General features: G+C 33.0%; 1 protein-coding gene across 2 annotated transcripts in view; it reads left to right on the forward strand.

Moving 5' to 3' along the window:
- The window catches only part of LOC111029805 (gamma-sarcoglycan), a 142562-nt gene that overhangs the window by 17729 nt on the left and 108294 nt on the right, over window positions 1-16539 (forward strand). For both annotated transcript variants that reach the window (XM_022308985.1, XM_022308986.1), the window contains exon 2: window positions 12351-12848. In XM_022308985.1, the coding sequence (XP_022164677.1) occupies window positions 12612-12848 (237 nt within the window). In that variant the 5' untranslated portion in view covers window positions 12351-12611. The remainder of the gene's footprint in view (window positions 1-12350; window positions 12849-16539) is intronic.

Below are 16539 nucleotides of genomic sequence, written 5' to 3' on the forward strand. Positions count from 1 at the left end.
CGGTATGTGGTATATGGTATATAGTAGAATGTATATGTATTTATAATGCCGTCGATGGCGATCATCGCCGTATGACGTGACGTGTGTGTGTGCACACCGCAGTATACCACGCACCAGCGTGCGTCGTGCGAGTCGCATATTTGTCCACCTCACCTCTCATATAGCTGCACTGGTCGAATTATTCGAAACATCCGCTGACCGGCGTCAAATATAACATATTTTATAGGTATATTATGCATGGAATTCAGTGGTAGACCTGTTTAAAATAACGCACGTGTCTCTACATTAGATTAAAGCAGGATTATTGTCGTACTATATATCGGCACTCGACGATGGCAGTATTGTTATGGCAGTATTATATGAGTGTAAAAACTGATCATACTTGTGAATGTATATAATATTCCTACACCGGTCACCTAACGAAAAAAAAAAATTCGACGAAAATGTATTTTAGTTTTTTTTCACTATACTCCGCCAATGCCGAATGCTGTTTTTTAATGCACATTGTGAACATCGACTGATATAATGTATTATTATAGTCCTATCAGTTATACTTATAACCCAACTGGGGCAGTGAATTTATTTGGAAATGGAATATTTTAATAGCAATATTTTTGTTGTTGAGCAAATTTTAAACCAAGTACCGATCAAGAACCTAACAATTTGGAAACTTTTCTCTTACTTTTTTTTGATTTTTTAGATTTTTAGCCTTTTAGGTTATTTTTCATAATTTTAATAATTTCCGTCAATCATGGAAATTTAATGATTGACTTTTTAGATACTTTCTATTTTATTATACCTACATTTAATAAAATGCAGTTGTTCCTCTTGAAAAAAACTTGATGGATAAAGTGTATCAACAAATTTATTTACTATGCACATTTTGTACGTACTTTGTAATTTTTTTTTATTTTCGTTATTTTCTGAAATTATTGAAATTATTGTACATTTATGAGATCTTAAAGCATTTTTAAAGGTTTTTTAGTGTTTTTTTTTTTTTTTAATGTTTATAGTAGGCGCATTTAATGCACGCCCGCAATAATTATAAAGGATTGCATTTTAACGTTTTACATTTTACGTATATTAAGTTGACGATTTTTAGGTCGCTGAGTGCAGATTTGCAAGGCTGGGAAATAACGAGTTAAAAAGTTAAGTTACTTTTAACTAAATTACTTCAAGAGTTATTTTTATTTTCAAAAGTAACTTCTAACTTAACGAATTTCTTTTTTTTAAGTAATTCTTAACTTAGCGAATTATTTTATTTTAAAGTCATGTTAATTTATTTCTTTTTCCTAATATAAATTTCATAGATTTAAAATTAAGTTTTGATTTTTACAAATTATTTTTTTTAGAATAGTAAAACATTCATTAGATTATTTGTTGATCTTTAATAAAAAGGTATGCTAATTAATTGTACATGAAAAAGTAACTTATTTTTAACTAAGTTAAGCTACTTTTTTTCAACTTAACTTTTAACTTTAAACGTGTTAAATAAATAAGAAAAGTAACTTTTAACTTTAAACTTGACTTGAATTTTTCTATAGGTAATAACGTAACGAGTTAAAATAATTAAGAATAGTTAACTTGCCCAGCTTTGCAGATTTGACATCTTCAATTCAACTCGTAATATACTCAACAATAGTATTAACTAAATAAAAAGTTAAAAATTCATATTATAATTATCATAGTAACTCAATTAATTAAAGTATCGATTATAGTAACTATTATAATTTATTTTTTTACAGCCAAATTGAAAAATAAATCTAAAATCTACGTTATGTTAAAACCATGTGTACACCATTTATCATCACTCACTTAGTAATTACTCTTTGATTTATGAACCCAATATAATAATTTAAAATAAAATAAATAATGAAATATTCCTTCGTTAATTAAGTTGACGCGTTATGTCTGCCCAAAACCACTACAACTCTAATTGTGCACAGTAAAAAACGAGTATTACTTTCAACAAAGTATTTAATTATCATATGAAAAAAAAATTGAAAGTTGCTAAATCACTATGCTATTATAAGTGACCCAGTCGATGATTTAAAAAAAAAAATGAATGATCTTACCTTTTAACCGAGTAAGGTCCATGGTTTTATTTCCGATATCGATTTTACACTTTTCACTTTGAACTTATCGTTTGTCAACAATACATTAAATGACTCGGCGTTATCAGCGTTGACTCAACTTAACCAAATCTAGAGTATGTTTTCCATTTACTAGGCCTCCTTTTCTGCGCGGCGACACATAGCCGCATAACATAGATTATTTTATTGTAGTGTCACTATACTAAAATAGTCGAAACGCGCAGACTACACGAGTGGGTATAAATGTGTTAGTGTAATGTAATGCAATATAATATATTATTATATTACCTAAACAGTGGCGGGCTGTGCAACGTGTCGCCCGCGTGTGCGCGCCAATAGTATGACGCGTCATAATATGATAATGTGCGTAATTAAGTTTCAACGGACGGCAAAGAGAGAGAGAGAGAGGGGGAGAGAGAGAGAGAGAGTGAGAGAGAGAGAGACATAGTACGTGTAATTGAAAGTCGGCGGAGGCTGGTGAATTAGGGTTAACACCGCGTATAATACACGTGTATAATCCGGTGCAGGCCCGCAATCAAGTGTCATATATATACATATATATCAGTGGTGTATTATACATTTATACTGCATTATACTAAACATATTATTCATATGTGCGCAAAACGAATCGTCACCATATGTACAACCACGTAGGTAGTTTTACGGTTAATCCGTTGTACGATATCTAATTCCATTGGTTATCGTACAGAGTTTCCCGTATCGGACCACGGCATCGCACATGCACTTGTACCGCTGTAAAGTTGGGATGAAAACAGTTGAGTTACCTTAGTTAAAAATCAACGTCAAGGCAGAGCGTTAAGCTAAAGTCATGCACCCGAGTAATCGTGACTGTGCGAATTGGGTGGATTTTTCAAGGACAAATACGTTGTTTTGAGTGGCCTGTTTTTTTTTGGAGCTCTAAGTGCTTGTAAACGGATAATTCGACGACTCGTTTCAAAAATATATCTAAATTATTCTCAATAGCGGCTTAAATATAGGTTAAAATATTTAACTTGTTTTAACTGCTGAAAATCTATGGACGCGAGAGGGAGTTATTTATAGATATGCATTTATGGGCATGTATATTATATTGTTTAAGATTGCATTATATTATCGAATTACTGAATTACTGTGATGGGAAAATAAGGCGAGTGAAAGAGAGAAACCGAGAGGGTGAAATACTAACATCGTGAAGCTGCACTTTTAGTGAAAGTGGTTTGTCGTGAGAAGGTTACTGTGTATAATAAAATAGCGTAATAGGTAATTCGCAAGGGGTGTAGCCTCTAGTGATTTCATAGCATTTCAAAGTGGTCATGGCTAATTTGAAATAATGGAAAGGATTAAGAAAGTGGTGTGGTGGTCAAATGCATGAGGGTACTATTATTGTTATTGGCGTGGCGCTAGGGGACCGGTCCACCGAGATAATCGAAAAAAGAGATCAGAAATGTTTTCACAAAAACAATGCCCATTTAACCACACGAGATTTATCGAACAAATAATATGTATTGTATCTATTATGCAACCACCACTTTAATGCTCATCACTCGTTAATATCAAAATATTATGTTGTTCGATAAATTATGACGTATCTATAATAGGTAGTGTACAATAAAAATGATTCATTTTTGTTTTTAGTCGTGAAACAGTGATGTAAAGTACACAATAATGAGTTAGATGATACCATATCGATGGTAATAGTACATCTATCAGTTCAACATACATTCACTATCAATGTTGCGTTTTCATAGTCATTTTTTACGCATGTTTAACATTAATATGATAATAATTTAATAATATGTTCCGCAGACGTGTATCTTTACCGAATTAAACGAATATTATATGTCTATGAGTCCGTGATATGTATACCTACTAAGCAAAATCAAAGACCATAATGTGTAATCGAATATACCATATTTTAAAGAGTGTCTTACCCAGCGTCTCCAACTTCCATTTTTAAAATCAGAATCTTATTTTCTCCTTTGTACATTTTTAAGTTGATGAATTTTTCTAGGGTAAAATCTCGCTAAAATAGCGAGCATTTTAGTACCCATAATATTGTTTCGCAGTTACCGGTGTATAACAACAACAACAACAATAATAATAATAATAATAATAATAATAATAATAATAATAATAATAATATGATTACGATTGGCGGGTCTTAACTTTAGCCCACAGTCGAGTGTCGTGTCGACTTTTCATCAGTTACGGTCTTCATTGTCATAGCGCCTCGACGATGCATAATAATATCATATTTAAATAGATTTTCCGGGCGGCAATAAATACCGATTCGCATGTCTTCCAGATATTTGTCTTTCTTTCCCCGCCTCACTTTCTATTTGCTATACAACCCAAACCCGTATAATATTAACGATATTATTATTATTATATTGTTTGTAAACCATATGCTACACGATTATGTTATTATAATATTATATCGTACTGAATATTTGCCGGAAGCTATCTTCCGTCACGCGTATATATTATTATTATCATAATATCGTGTTATCGTGATTACACGGCGCGCTGAATGTGCGATCGCGTATTATTGTACTTACTAAGAAATAACAATAATAATGATAATAATAACAATATACACATCGTAATATACTATTTTATTATGCAAAATTGTAATAATATTTATATTGCGATGGGTATTGTGTACGGCTGAGGTTTTATAAGACGTCGTTCATGACCTACATAATGAAGGTATAGTATCTACGTTTTGAGAACTCTCAATTTACTAAAATTTAATTTTAGCAGGTTCAATTTTGTGTAGCCAGCCGCTTTCGTGCCAGAGATAGACAATAGACTTGTAATCAAACTTACAGACCAGATTATAAGAACATATTATGTATGCTCTCGATGAATTTGTACGATGATTTAATATCGAACTATCTAAGTGAGTTATGACTCACGAGTCACTGCTATATAAAATATCAAAATTTAAAAATTAGTTTATGTGCTAAAAAAAACAAAATGTCACAACAAACCAACTATAGAACAAATATTTTTTTGTTATATAGGTATATTCGTTTCTAACCATTTATTTAGACATCTCTCGTTTTAATTTGAATAATTATTTTTATTCCATCATAATTGTATTTATGCATTTTTACATTTTTATGACGATTTTACTTTTTATTAAATACTTATATTATTATTTACTTAATATTTTAAATGGTAAAAAAATTAAATAATATTTTGTTTATTTTATTCACATATTCGTATACTGAACAGCACCACTACAAGTCTATAATATATTTTTTTCTTTTCATTGAACTTAAGCCCGGCGACTAAGGCCATTATCTGTTATAGGAGTTATGAACTGTAGTAGGGGTAAGGTTGGTACGGTAGGTTGATTTTATGATTGTTAGGGTTATTACGGTAACACGTGTATGTGTGGCAAGGTTTTTAACTACTACGAACCCGGGTGGTCACCCATCCGGGAGCTAGGAGTTGTGACCGTTACTTACTCTCAGACGCATTCCGCGACTGGTAGCAGCCAACGCGCCACGCCAAGCCACATAGTATAATATATTATATTTTACAATGGTTAATTATCATGAGAATTATTATTTTTAAATGTATTATTAAAAATACTATCGTAAAGTTTCAGCAATAAGAAAACGATTGAAAGCCCTCCGTATTCGTCTGCATCGGTTCACTAGAAATCATAATTACATCGATCTATATAAGTATTCAGTTTTAAAGGTAAATTTAGAAATTTAATATTCTTAGATCAATATCACTTTTCTGAACTAATAAATTTAAAAGTGGTACGTTATAGATTCCCTTTGGACAATTTTTGTCCCGTCCCTTGGTGTAGTTTTATCTCATTGAAGTTCAAAATGTTTTTAATTTTTATTTTCCAAAATCATTTTTAATGCTACTAATTGATTTCATTTATTCAAAGTCACAGGCCATATTATATTATATAAGCAATCATAATTTTTAGAAAAATGAGGAATTTTAGGACAACACTTACTATATTATTATAAAATACTTTTCCGACATTCAACGACATGTAACGTTTGCTATTGAAATTCGTACTATTCAACTGCTTATGTAAATACTATGTTCATAAAGTTACATTTGGCAGTGTGGTACAATAGTTGTCGCACTCTAATCACTCAGTATTTCAAGGGCTGTGGTTACATGGTTGAGTATTAAGGTAAAAATAATATGTACCATGGCCCATAATGTGGTATTTTAAATATTGATAAAGTCAGTAAAAAAATTATAAAACGCTTGGATGCCCTTAAATTGCCTATACAGGACGCCGTCCTTAAAATTATAATTTATTCGTTTTTCATAAATCATAAGATTATTGTTAGGGGGCCTTGTGTGGCACAATGGTTGGCTGCAGTCAGTAACGTGTTTTGAGGTCAAGTATCTGCCCACGTCACTAGCTCCCGGATGGGTGACCACCCGGATTTTAAGTGACGAATCCTAGCCCCGATTATACACGAGTTCCAAACCAACTGTACCTCCACCCACGGCAAAACAAACTGCTGATGACTTACGTAGTTGATGACTTAAAAATAAAAAAAATAAAAAAAAATACTAAAATATTCGTTAAATTAAATGGTTTTGACATTTAGTATTAACATTTTCTTTTTTTTGTTTTAAAGTTGAATCTATTTTGTTTTAACAATAGCGTGTTTCCTTGATTGTGTTATAATATTGTCGTGCATTTTATATATTTTATACGAACATATACATACAAGTATAGTGAAGTATATGCATCAACTTACTTATACAATTTAAATTTGTAATAAAATACTAAAATATTGAAATAACTCGACGAAACTGTAGAAAGTCATTTCAAATATTATTAAATGGATTTATAATAATTAATAATTTAACCATCACATTGGTCGCGTCGTTATTGCTCAACGATCATAGTATTATAAAGGTGTGTTTAGGTACCAAACCTATACCTATATTTTTGACGTTTTTGTCGGTTTGTGACTGTGTAGGAACATTTTGATAAGTCAAAATACGATATTCGCAAAATGAATAAACGTTTAATATTATACTACATGGTGCGCAAACCACAGTGATGCGATCAACAAGTTGTGTGGATTCGGTTCGCAGAACAGCCTCGTTGAAAAATTAAATAGCGTGTCCCTCCTCCTCCACCACCGCCAAATACAACATCAGTAGTCGTATGTCGTGTTCTACGGTTGTAAGTCTTGAAGGCTCTAAAAGTGTACACTGTACAGGGTTATCCGGGAACGGTGGCGAAAGTGTATGGATCTGTTGACTTTGTGACGGAAGCAAATAAGCCGGTATTGGTGTATACAATACAGGTATAATGATGACGATCGAACGATCGTTGTTTCCCCTCGAAAATATTCGAAATATTTTTCCATTCGTTCACTTTTTAATGCTCTCGCTCCTTCCTCTCTTCATGCGCAAAAATCGAAAACAATAGTTGATCCTCTTATTGTTATTATTACAGCGTGAAACGGTTGTATTTCTTTATTTTTTAATGCCATCGCCATCGAGAAAATGAAAAATATAATTGCATTTTAAATTGTCCACATAACGCATTACAGCAGTCAATACCTAGGAGGAAATTGGATTTCGAAACGCGCGCGCTCCGCGATTCGTGTACTGTTTGAATTTAAAATAAATTTCGGAATCATTGTAAAATACATTTATATTGGTATAATGGTGCTGAAGGTATTATACAGGGAAATTCACCGAGCGTGCTCGCTGCAGTTTTTTTTTAATGCATCTTCTAATAAACTGATTTTTGTAATTTTTAAGTTTACTGTTAAGGATTATAATATTTTTAATTGATGCGTGCTCTGTTATGCTACTCAACGAGTAAACTCAGACGATTCATACTTATTTTCGTATGAAAAATCCAATGGATATGACACTTTTTGAAATAATAAGGACAACATTATAATAAAATACCTATATCATCACTATTATATGAGTATAATATTTTATAAGTTATGGCTCATAACGGTTTTATGTATTTATTTATCATAATTTAGGTATAAATGTATAATAATCATTTCATTCGATGTGTATTAAAAAAACACATATTTATGTAGTATTTAGGTATACAAGTGTATAATAATTTAGTAACAATTAAAAAAAGACATAACATTGGCAAATTAAATCAAAAGAAGACTTGAGGTTATACGAAAATTCAAAATGGCTGAATTAACCCTGTGTAAGACTACATAAGTGTTATGATTTTACATTAAATATATATTTATTTTATTTTAATAACAAAATTACATGTTACTTATATACTTTAAATTTCAAATTGAATGGAATTTTAATAATATAATATTGAGTAAAACATGTTATGCAGATAATTAAACTCATAGACGATAATTACAAATTTACAATTTACGACTTGTAATATTGTAAACAATTGTCGACGATTTAGAAACAGATTAGTTTATGGAACTTAATGGAAAAATATTCGTCACGATGAATAATATAGATATTATAAGTACTTGCAACACATGGTTAAACTTTTATTTATAAACATAGGCAAAGCTGATTACACACATTAACCTTGTTCAAATTACAAAAAAAAATGATATGAACTCTCGACGAATTTATTACAAACGATCTTGTGTAGTTGAAAAATACATATACAATTTGATTTATACATCCCATGTAGAACTTGCGATCAAGAGCATATGTTACGTGTACGCGTGCGATGAAAAATGGTTTATCGAAAAGTAAAAAAAAAAAAAAAAAACATCACCACTGTAGAAACAATAAAGATTTGTCTCTCGACTCCGTTTGAAGTGTAACATAAAAATATCAACCCATGAGATGCACAGTGGGCAAAACAAAACCCCACCGAATTCATTCTTAATTATAATTAGCATTTCTCGGGAGGCGGTTTAATAACGGCACTAATTCGTTTTCAAAGCAAGATTATTCAAAAACAAAATCGTTCGCATTTAATAGGCACACATAATACTATAATCATCATCCGCAGGTGTTACGATGAAATGATTTACGATACTGTCGTGGACGCACAAACATGAGCGGCGTTGTTCACCCTCGAGTATAACGTTGTGCGTGCGTGCGTGTGTGTGTGTGTGTGTGTGTGTGTGTGTGTGTGTGTGTGTGTGTGTGTGTGTGTGTGTAATAATATATTATGTTTGTGTTTGTCTTAAATATATATTATCGCTTAACGAGGAGCAGACACGTCTTGTGATCGTGTAAGTGAATAATATTTGTACCGTTGTCGGCGGAGTCGCGTGTAAGGTGGTGGGGTGGCACTCGGCATGCCGTCTATAGGAAAAACATTTGGCGGATTATCGTGTTACATGCGCTTAAAAAAACACACACAAACTGTATAATAATTATTGCTGCACACACAACAATAATAATATTATAATGTTATGTACGAAAGCACGGTATAACAGCGGCGTTATGTGCACCGTCGTCGTTGCCATAATATTATATTATACCAGCTGCAGGCCATACATTGTATATGCTGCGTATTCATGTACAAAAGGAATTTTATAATATTTAAGACATCATACAGTTTTCTCGGTAAATATGTCCGTGGTTTTCGACGGATTGTTTTTTATGATTTCGAATACTTTTAACATATATATAAAATATTTTTGTACACACACGCTGGTCTTTCCTTTTTTCTTTTCTCGCAGACAGTTTTTTCAAACAGGGAACCCATAATATGGTGGTTACTACTTACTAGTTTTAGATTGTATATGCTTATTTAGTAGCATTTAATAACTCACCGTTTTTAGTACATTTTAATAACGAACATATAATATTAATATAGTTCAAGCAATTGTCAATAATTTATGAATGTGGTTTAACGTGAATATAATGTGAACAGTAAAAAAGCTGTGAAAAGCAATATCTAATAAATTGCAATATGTTTTGGTATTTTTTTAATGGATTACATTTAGATTTAATGATAAATAATTGCACACGAAAAATGTTTCTGAATGAATATTGTATCGTTTTTAATTTACAACTGTATTTTATACATGTTGTTAATCTATAGTATTAATACTAGTTTATATGTCCGATATTGTAATTCTTCAGTTGGTTGAACATATTTTTGTCCCTAAAATTAATGATGAGAAATTATGCTTTGAATATATACATATATATTTTAAATTCCATTGCAAGAAGATTAAGATCAGTGTTAATCATGTGTTATATTTTCAAGTTGTTATATTTTGAAATAACCTAACTATGGTTTTAATAGCTATAATAACAGTAATAAACAAACAAAGATAATGTGATGACTACCCTGGCAGACGACCTGTATGATCCACCCAAAAAGACCTTCTTTTGGAATTAGTTTACACTCATTCGCTGATAGGTCCATGAGATGTGTGTATTCTATGTTTCTATAGCATGTCTTTATAGTAGTGTATCGACTTGACAACTACATGCTGACCTATTTGACTTCATTATGTCCACACACTGCATGGCACTAGTTGTAATATAAAACTGTACACAAAGATATGCGATGTTTTCAGTAAAATTAGTTCAACAATTTTAAATTAAATGAAATTAATTTTAATTTCATCAAAAAGTAAAAGCCAAGAAGTCCGTATAATATTCTATACGTGAACCCAGAACGATCGTAGGTAGAAAAAAAATTAAGTGAAGATGTAAAAGTATCAATTTTAAAGCGAAAAAAGGATGGAAATTATTTTTAAAATCGGATTAAAAATCAAGAACAATAACTTGAATCGGCATGGAAATCATACGATTTATTATTATAAAATCAAAATCATATTATTTCGAATTTGTATTGGAAAAATCGATATGGATAGCGGTATTAAAAATTGAAAATTTCGATTTTACGCCCCGTAGCCCATATGGTATGCATAATATTATATACTATAGATGTTCGTAATAATAATTTTGGCACGTAGGTATTGTTACAGACGCATAATAAAAACACGATCATTATTTCTTTTTAAAATTTTTTTTTTTTTACGGACTTTTCCGTAATCGGTGTGTATATACAAAATTAATAAGTCGTTTTCGGTACAAAAAAAAAAAAAAAAAAAAAAAAAAAAAAAAATCAGCGCATATAATATATTATATACTCACCCCGGGAAACGAGTGGAGGTGTTCGGTCGGACTGATGATGCACGCGGAATGAATGGAGAATTCAATGGTCCGTACAGCACGGCGCAATAATACGAACGCGGGCGTTTTATCGTCGGGCGGCCGCGGACTGCGAGTTACACGCCCGACCCGTCTACCGTTTCGCCAGTCGCGGTATTTTCTGTATATATGTACGTGTAAAGGTCTAATATATATATATATATATATATATATATATATATACATTATTTTTTTTAATCAAACATTCCGACCACCCGGGGAGGCCGCGGTGGGGGTGAAAAAAAATGGCCAAACACCATATCGAGTAGCGGCGCACGCACACACACACACTCACGTATGGAGGTAAATCGTCGTGTTATCGTTGCAGTGATACTGACAATTCATGTGTTTTCCGGCGGAATAGTGCTATAGCTATTGCGTTATTGGGTCCAACGATGTCCATTCTAATAATAATAATAATGATGATATGAAGAGGTAGCGATTACGTAGACAATTTAGCGGCTCGAGTGCACCCCGAGGCAGACTTTTAGCCGCAGCACCGCACAGGCTACCCATATAGGGGTGGAGAGTCGTTCGTAATTATTTTTTGTTTTGACCACCGTGTGTCCGGGGGGCCGGATCGCGATTTTTTTCAGTGGACTTGTATTTTTTTTCCAACCGATCTATTATCGTTACACGATTGATTGTGCATTATGTTATTGGAATTTATCGTATATTTACCTGCAGTGCCCCGAGTGTTGTATCTAAAAATGTATTTCAACACTTTTATTTAATATTGCACACTAGTTTCCAGTAAAATATCTATGTCGTGTACATCATCCAAGCATTACCCAAGCAATACGCAGTTGGTAATACGTATACCAATATAAATATATAATATACCTAACCTATATGTGACCTTGATGTTCCAAACAATTTAAAAGTTGTACATCTTAAGGTTTCTTGTCCGTTGGATTTTGATTACCTATTAATAAGACATTATCATTACTATTATGGCTTTTCAATAAAAATAACGGTTATCTTATAAAATGGAACGTAAAATTGTTTCATCACATAACACCTACGTGTACCAAATAATATAGATATAATGAGGTATTATCGTGATGTTTACTGACTCGTTTCTTTTCTATTTTTATATTTCAGCTGACCTGCAGACCAGTATCGGCCGCCACGAATATTGTTATCATTATACTGCTGTATTTCGCACACCTCGACGTCTCCTCGGCGGCCTGTAGGATTACAGCAAAGGCAGTGGTCTCACACATCATTGAGCTACTTATATCGATATCGATATTCTAGCACGTGTCCAATATCGAGATTTTACCGAGCACAAAACAATAATAATATTATTATTATTATTCAATAACATTCGACCGTTCGTCGCTTACGCATCGTAGCCGGAAGATGATGCATGCCAATCGGCAGTGGCCCTTCCAGAGATCCGGAAGTAACGGAAACGGTATCGTGTACGGGGTTGACTACAACCACGACGACGGAGGAGGTGCCGATGAAGATGACGATGTCGCGGCCGAGGAGTTTGGCGATTTCGGTGGCGATCCGACCGCGTCCGGCAGACGGTACTTGACTGTACAGCCAAAACAGTGGTGCACGTCGTACGTGGCCGCCAACCGACAACACTACGTGAGTATACCACTACCTATACCACGGTTGTGGATGCATTATTTTCTACAGTAATAATTATACTACACAATTAAAACAGAACAAGGGTGGGCATGATTTTTTAGAGGCTTATGCTGAACAATAATAATATATTGAAGCCGCTGGTACGAGGACCGCGGCTATGTCCAATTCTATTTCATTATTCTACAGGAGTCATAACACACTACCTTGTATAACCACCGACCTCTGTATGCCAGACATATTTTATCATCATCATATTTGTATGATATTATAGCTGCCAACGGACGGAGATATACCCGGTTATTGAACCGAGATTATTCTTTACCAGAAAACAATACTGTCGAAAAAAAGTATAAAGATACCAGGTTCTTGTACCGGACCCTTATTGTACTTAAGTCGGAGTGACCCAACGGAGTTACTATACTATGTACAGCCGCTCGGGATAACGTTATTGATATATTTTTAGTTTAGATTTAAGTTTTTGTTTTACAATGGTTCGTATATTTATGTTATACATGTTCTCTGAAGTCAATAATATAACATTAATATTTCGTAAATAAATCATTTGAAGTAGGTAGAATTTTTCGCAAGGGGTACACACTATTGATATAATAATAAATGGTGTGCACAGTGAGTTATAATAACAATATAGTAACTATTGAACTAAGTTACTGGTACATATTAATTATTATTATGTACAAATACTGAGCATAAAATAAAGTGCATGTATACATCATACTACACAACTGATATAAGTAATTGGATAAGTACATATTATTATGTTTAAAACCACCTGCTCAAACATGACACGTTTTTGTCCGTTTAACCAGATACTATTCGGTAGGTTTTACAATACGAAACAAATATTATTATTACCAAATCGATCTTATTATTATCGTCGAATACAGTAATGAATGTATGTATTAAAATTATTTAATATTATCATCGTATTAAATTGATTTTCTCGATGCGTCGTTGCGGACGTATACGGAAAAGAGATCGCTATTATACTATCGTATTATTATTGCTCATTTTGTCAAGCGTTTCGTTTGGAATCGAAAACGTTAAAATTCCGTCGTACCGTGATTATAATATATACATATACATTATACACAGCGCCGCAGTGATTATAAAGAGAAAAGCAATAAAAACTAAAAAAAAAGACCAAAAATTAATTTCGTGCGGCCGTTTAATTCGCGCGCACTGCAGCCGTCCATTGCCTGCCCCCTGCTCGATGACTATGACGACGACGATGACGACGACGACGACGACGACGCCGCCGGTTTAATTAAAAAAAAAAAATAATAATAATAATACAACGACGGCGACAATAAAAAGACCAACTATACTGTACACCGCTACACTGTAAACGGTATAGCACCGGTACAGAGACGTCCTTCGTACGTTGTAGATGAGAAGTGGGTAAGAGTGGGCACCCTTATAGCCCGCCGAGGGTGCATTGTACACAGGGTGATCGTTTTGACGTTTGTTTTCACTGTGACTTTGAAAACTTTGAAACATTTTTTGCGCAACGATTATTTTTTTATGCAGCTGTACATAAAACATAACATGAATTATTTAAGAGGCCGCGTTTACATATTTTCTTTCAAGACCAGACAGTGTAGGTACCGTGAGTAGTTAATCTGGTATTCTGAATTGTATTAGGATATTAATTTACCCCCAGATTTTACTGTTCCACAGGCCTATACCGGCCGTGATTTATATTATTTATGACGGTCCGCAATAAACGAAGCATCAGCGGTAAATGTTTTGAAGAAAATATATTTTATATTGTATTAATAATTAATAATTAATTAAATTACAATAATTTATATATATATATATATTATAATTGCATCCGAAATGATACTATTTTAAATATGAGGTGAAACACTAAAATGTGTTGAAACGAAAAAAAAATCAATGATCATTGTCGCTTGTGACAATAATCTGGCTCTACTTAGAGAGGCTCTCCGAGGTATTCTCGAGTTTTCAAAATTCTCGAATGGTCTTTTTATCTGCTGATTGCAGCTTGTATACACTTCGCAGCAATAAACTAAAAATGATTAAACATTAATCAATTATTATGAGTATTTATAATAATTATATTGTACCACTCTTATTGGAGTCGCGCCGCTTAACTGTTTCGTCTAAATATAAAATATATCCACATAAACGAAAGAAACTATAGTGGTCCCAGTCCTCCATAACATAACATTTAAAGAGATAAAAAATTTCAATTAAAAAAAATTTTATTCTACCTGTAAAATAGCTAAGGCTTAAAGTTTTGTGAATCATCTATTTTGGCTAAACTTATAAGGATTTACAAATTACTTACCAAATGTTAAGAAAATGTTTGTTAAATAATGTTATTTTGGGTGGCTCGTGGACTTTTCATATAGTCGCATTACAAAATTACTTGCACACAACATTGATAAAATAAACTAATACAATCTCCTGCAGAAAAAAAAATTAGACATTATTTGCAAATGTTTAGACGTGGTGATGGAAGCGCGGACTGTCGGAGCTAAACGTGTTCCCTATATAGCTGTACATATAATTTATTTGTTTTAAAATAAAACAAAAACGATCTACAATACCATAGTGGAGATTTTGAAATATTATGGCTTCGCATAGTAGTAATAATTACGGCAATATACTATCAGCGATTTCGTGTTATCCTTTTTTCTGCTAGCATTTTTTTTTTTTTTATAACATTTTCGTCGGCTGTTTCCTCGTCGTGATTGCACGCACCGCCATCACACTGTAACATCGCACTCGTCGTGTGCAATACCCACGTGTGAGTGCATGTGTTTTATTATTTTAACGTTTTGAACAAAAAAAAAAAAATAGAGACAAATAGAGAGTGAGAGAGAGAGACAAACACACACACAGAAACAGAGCGAGGCAGAGAGATGTATACACATACGGGGAGAGAAAGAGTGAGAATGCGCAAACGACAGGGCGACCGAATAATCTGAGCGTGTGTAATATTATGTGAAAACGGAAAAAAAGACCAACGACCATGTTTTTTAATTTTTTTTTTTCGTTTTGTGTTTAATCACTGCGTATTACAAACGCGTTCCCCGCGAACTGCGAACGTGCTTGCAAACGGCGTGTTAATTCGATACGTATATATATATATATATACATATAATACGTATAATATTTATATTTAGCGAGTTTGGGCACACGTTTACTATCTACACACGCACCAGCCTTTAAACTACAACAATATCATATCTGCTAATATTATTCCTATTTTGTACGATATCGTCGTTGATTGCACGACGATACGAAGTTGAGGGTAGGTTATAAATTAACCTACAAGTAGTACAAGTAGTACAAGTAGCGTGGAAGTGATCATGGGTCTAATATTCTTCGGGTCGGGTCATAAGATAAAAAATATATATAGATGTTTCGATTGAAGTTTGGACCACGGTTTTATAAAAATGAAATTGACCGATTGAAATTGTTTTTTAGCTTTAAAGTCTTAAAAACAGCACACCCTTTCCCCTTCGATTAGGATCTACTCGTACAACTGACGATACACTCGGAAGGCACCATTATCTTGTGTACACTTCAAGGTCTTTTAAAACATGTTACGTTACGAAATCTACGGCGATCGTGGTTTTCGGTGAAACAGAATTCAGATGACACCGCAGTACGGCTGTACAATGGCATAATTGTG

Source organism: Myzus persicae, unplaced genomic scaffold, assembly GCF_001856785.1.
Source record: "Myzus persicae strain clone G006 unplaced genomic scaffold, MPER_G0061.0, whole genome shotgun sequence".
Taxonomy (NCBI): domain Eukaryota; kingdom Metazoa; phylum Arthropoda; class Insecta; order Hemiptera; family Aphididae; genus Myzus; species Myzus persicae.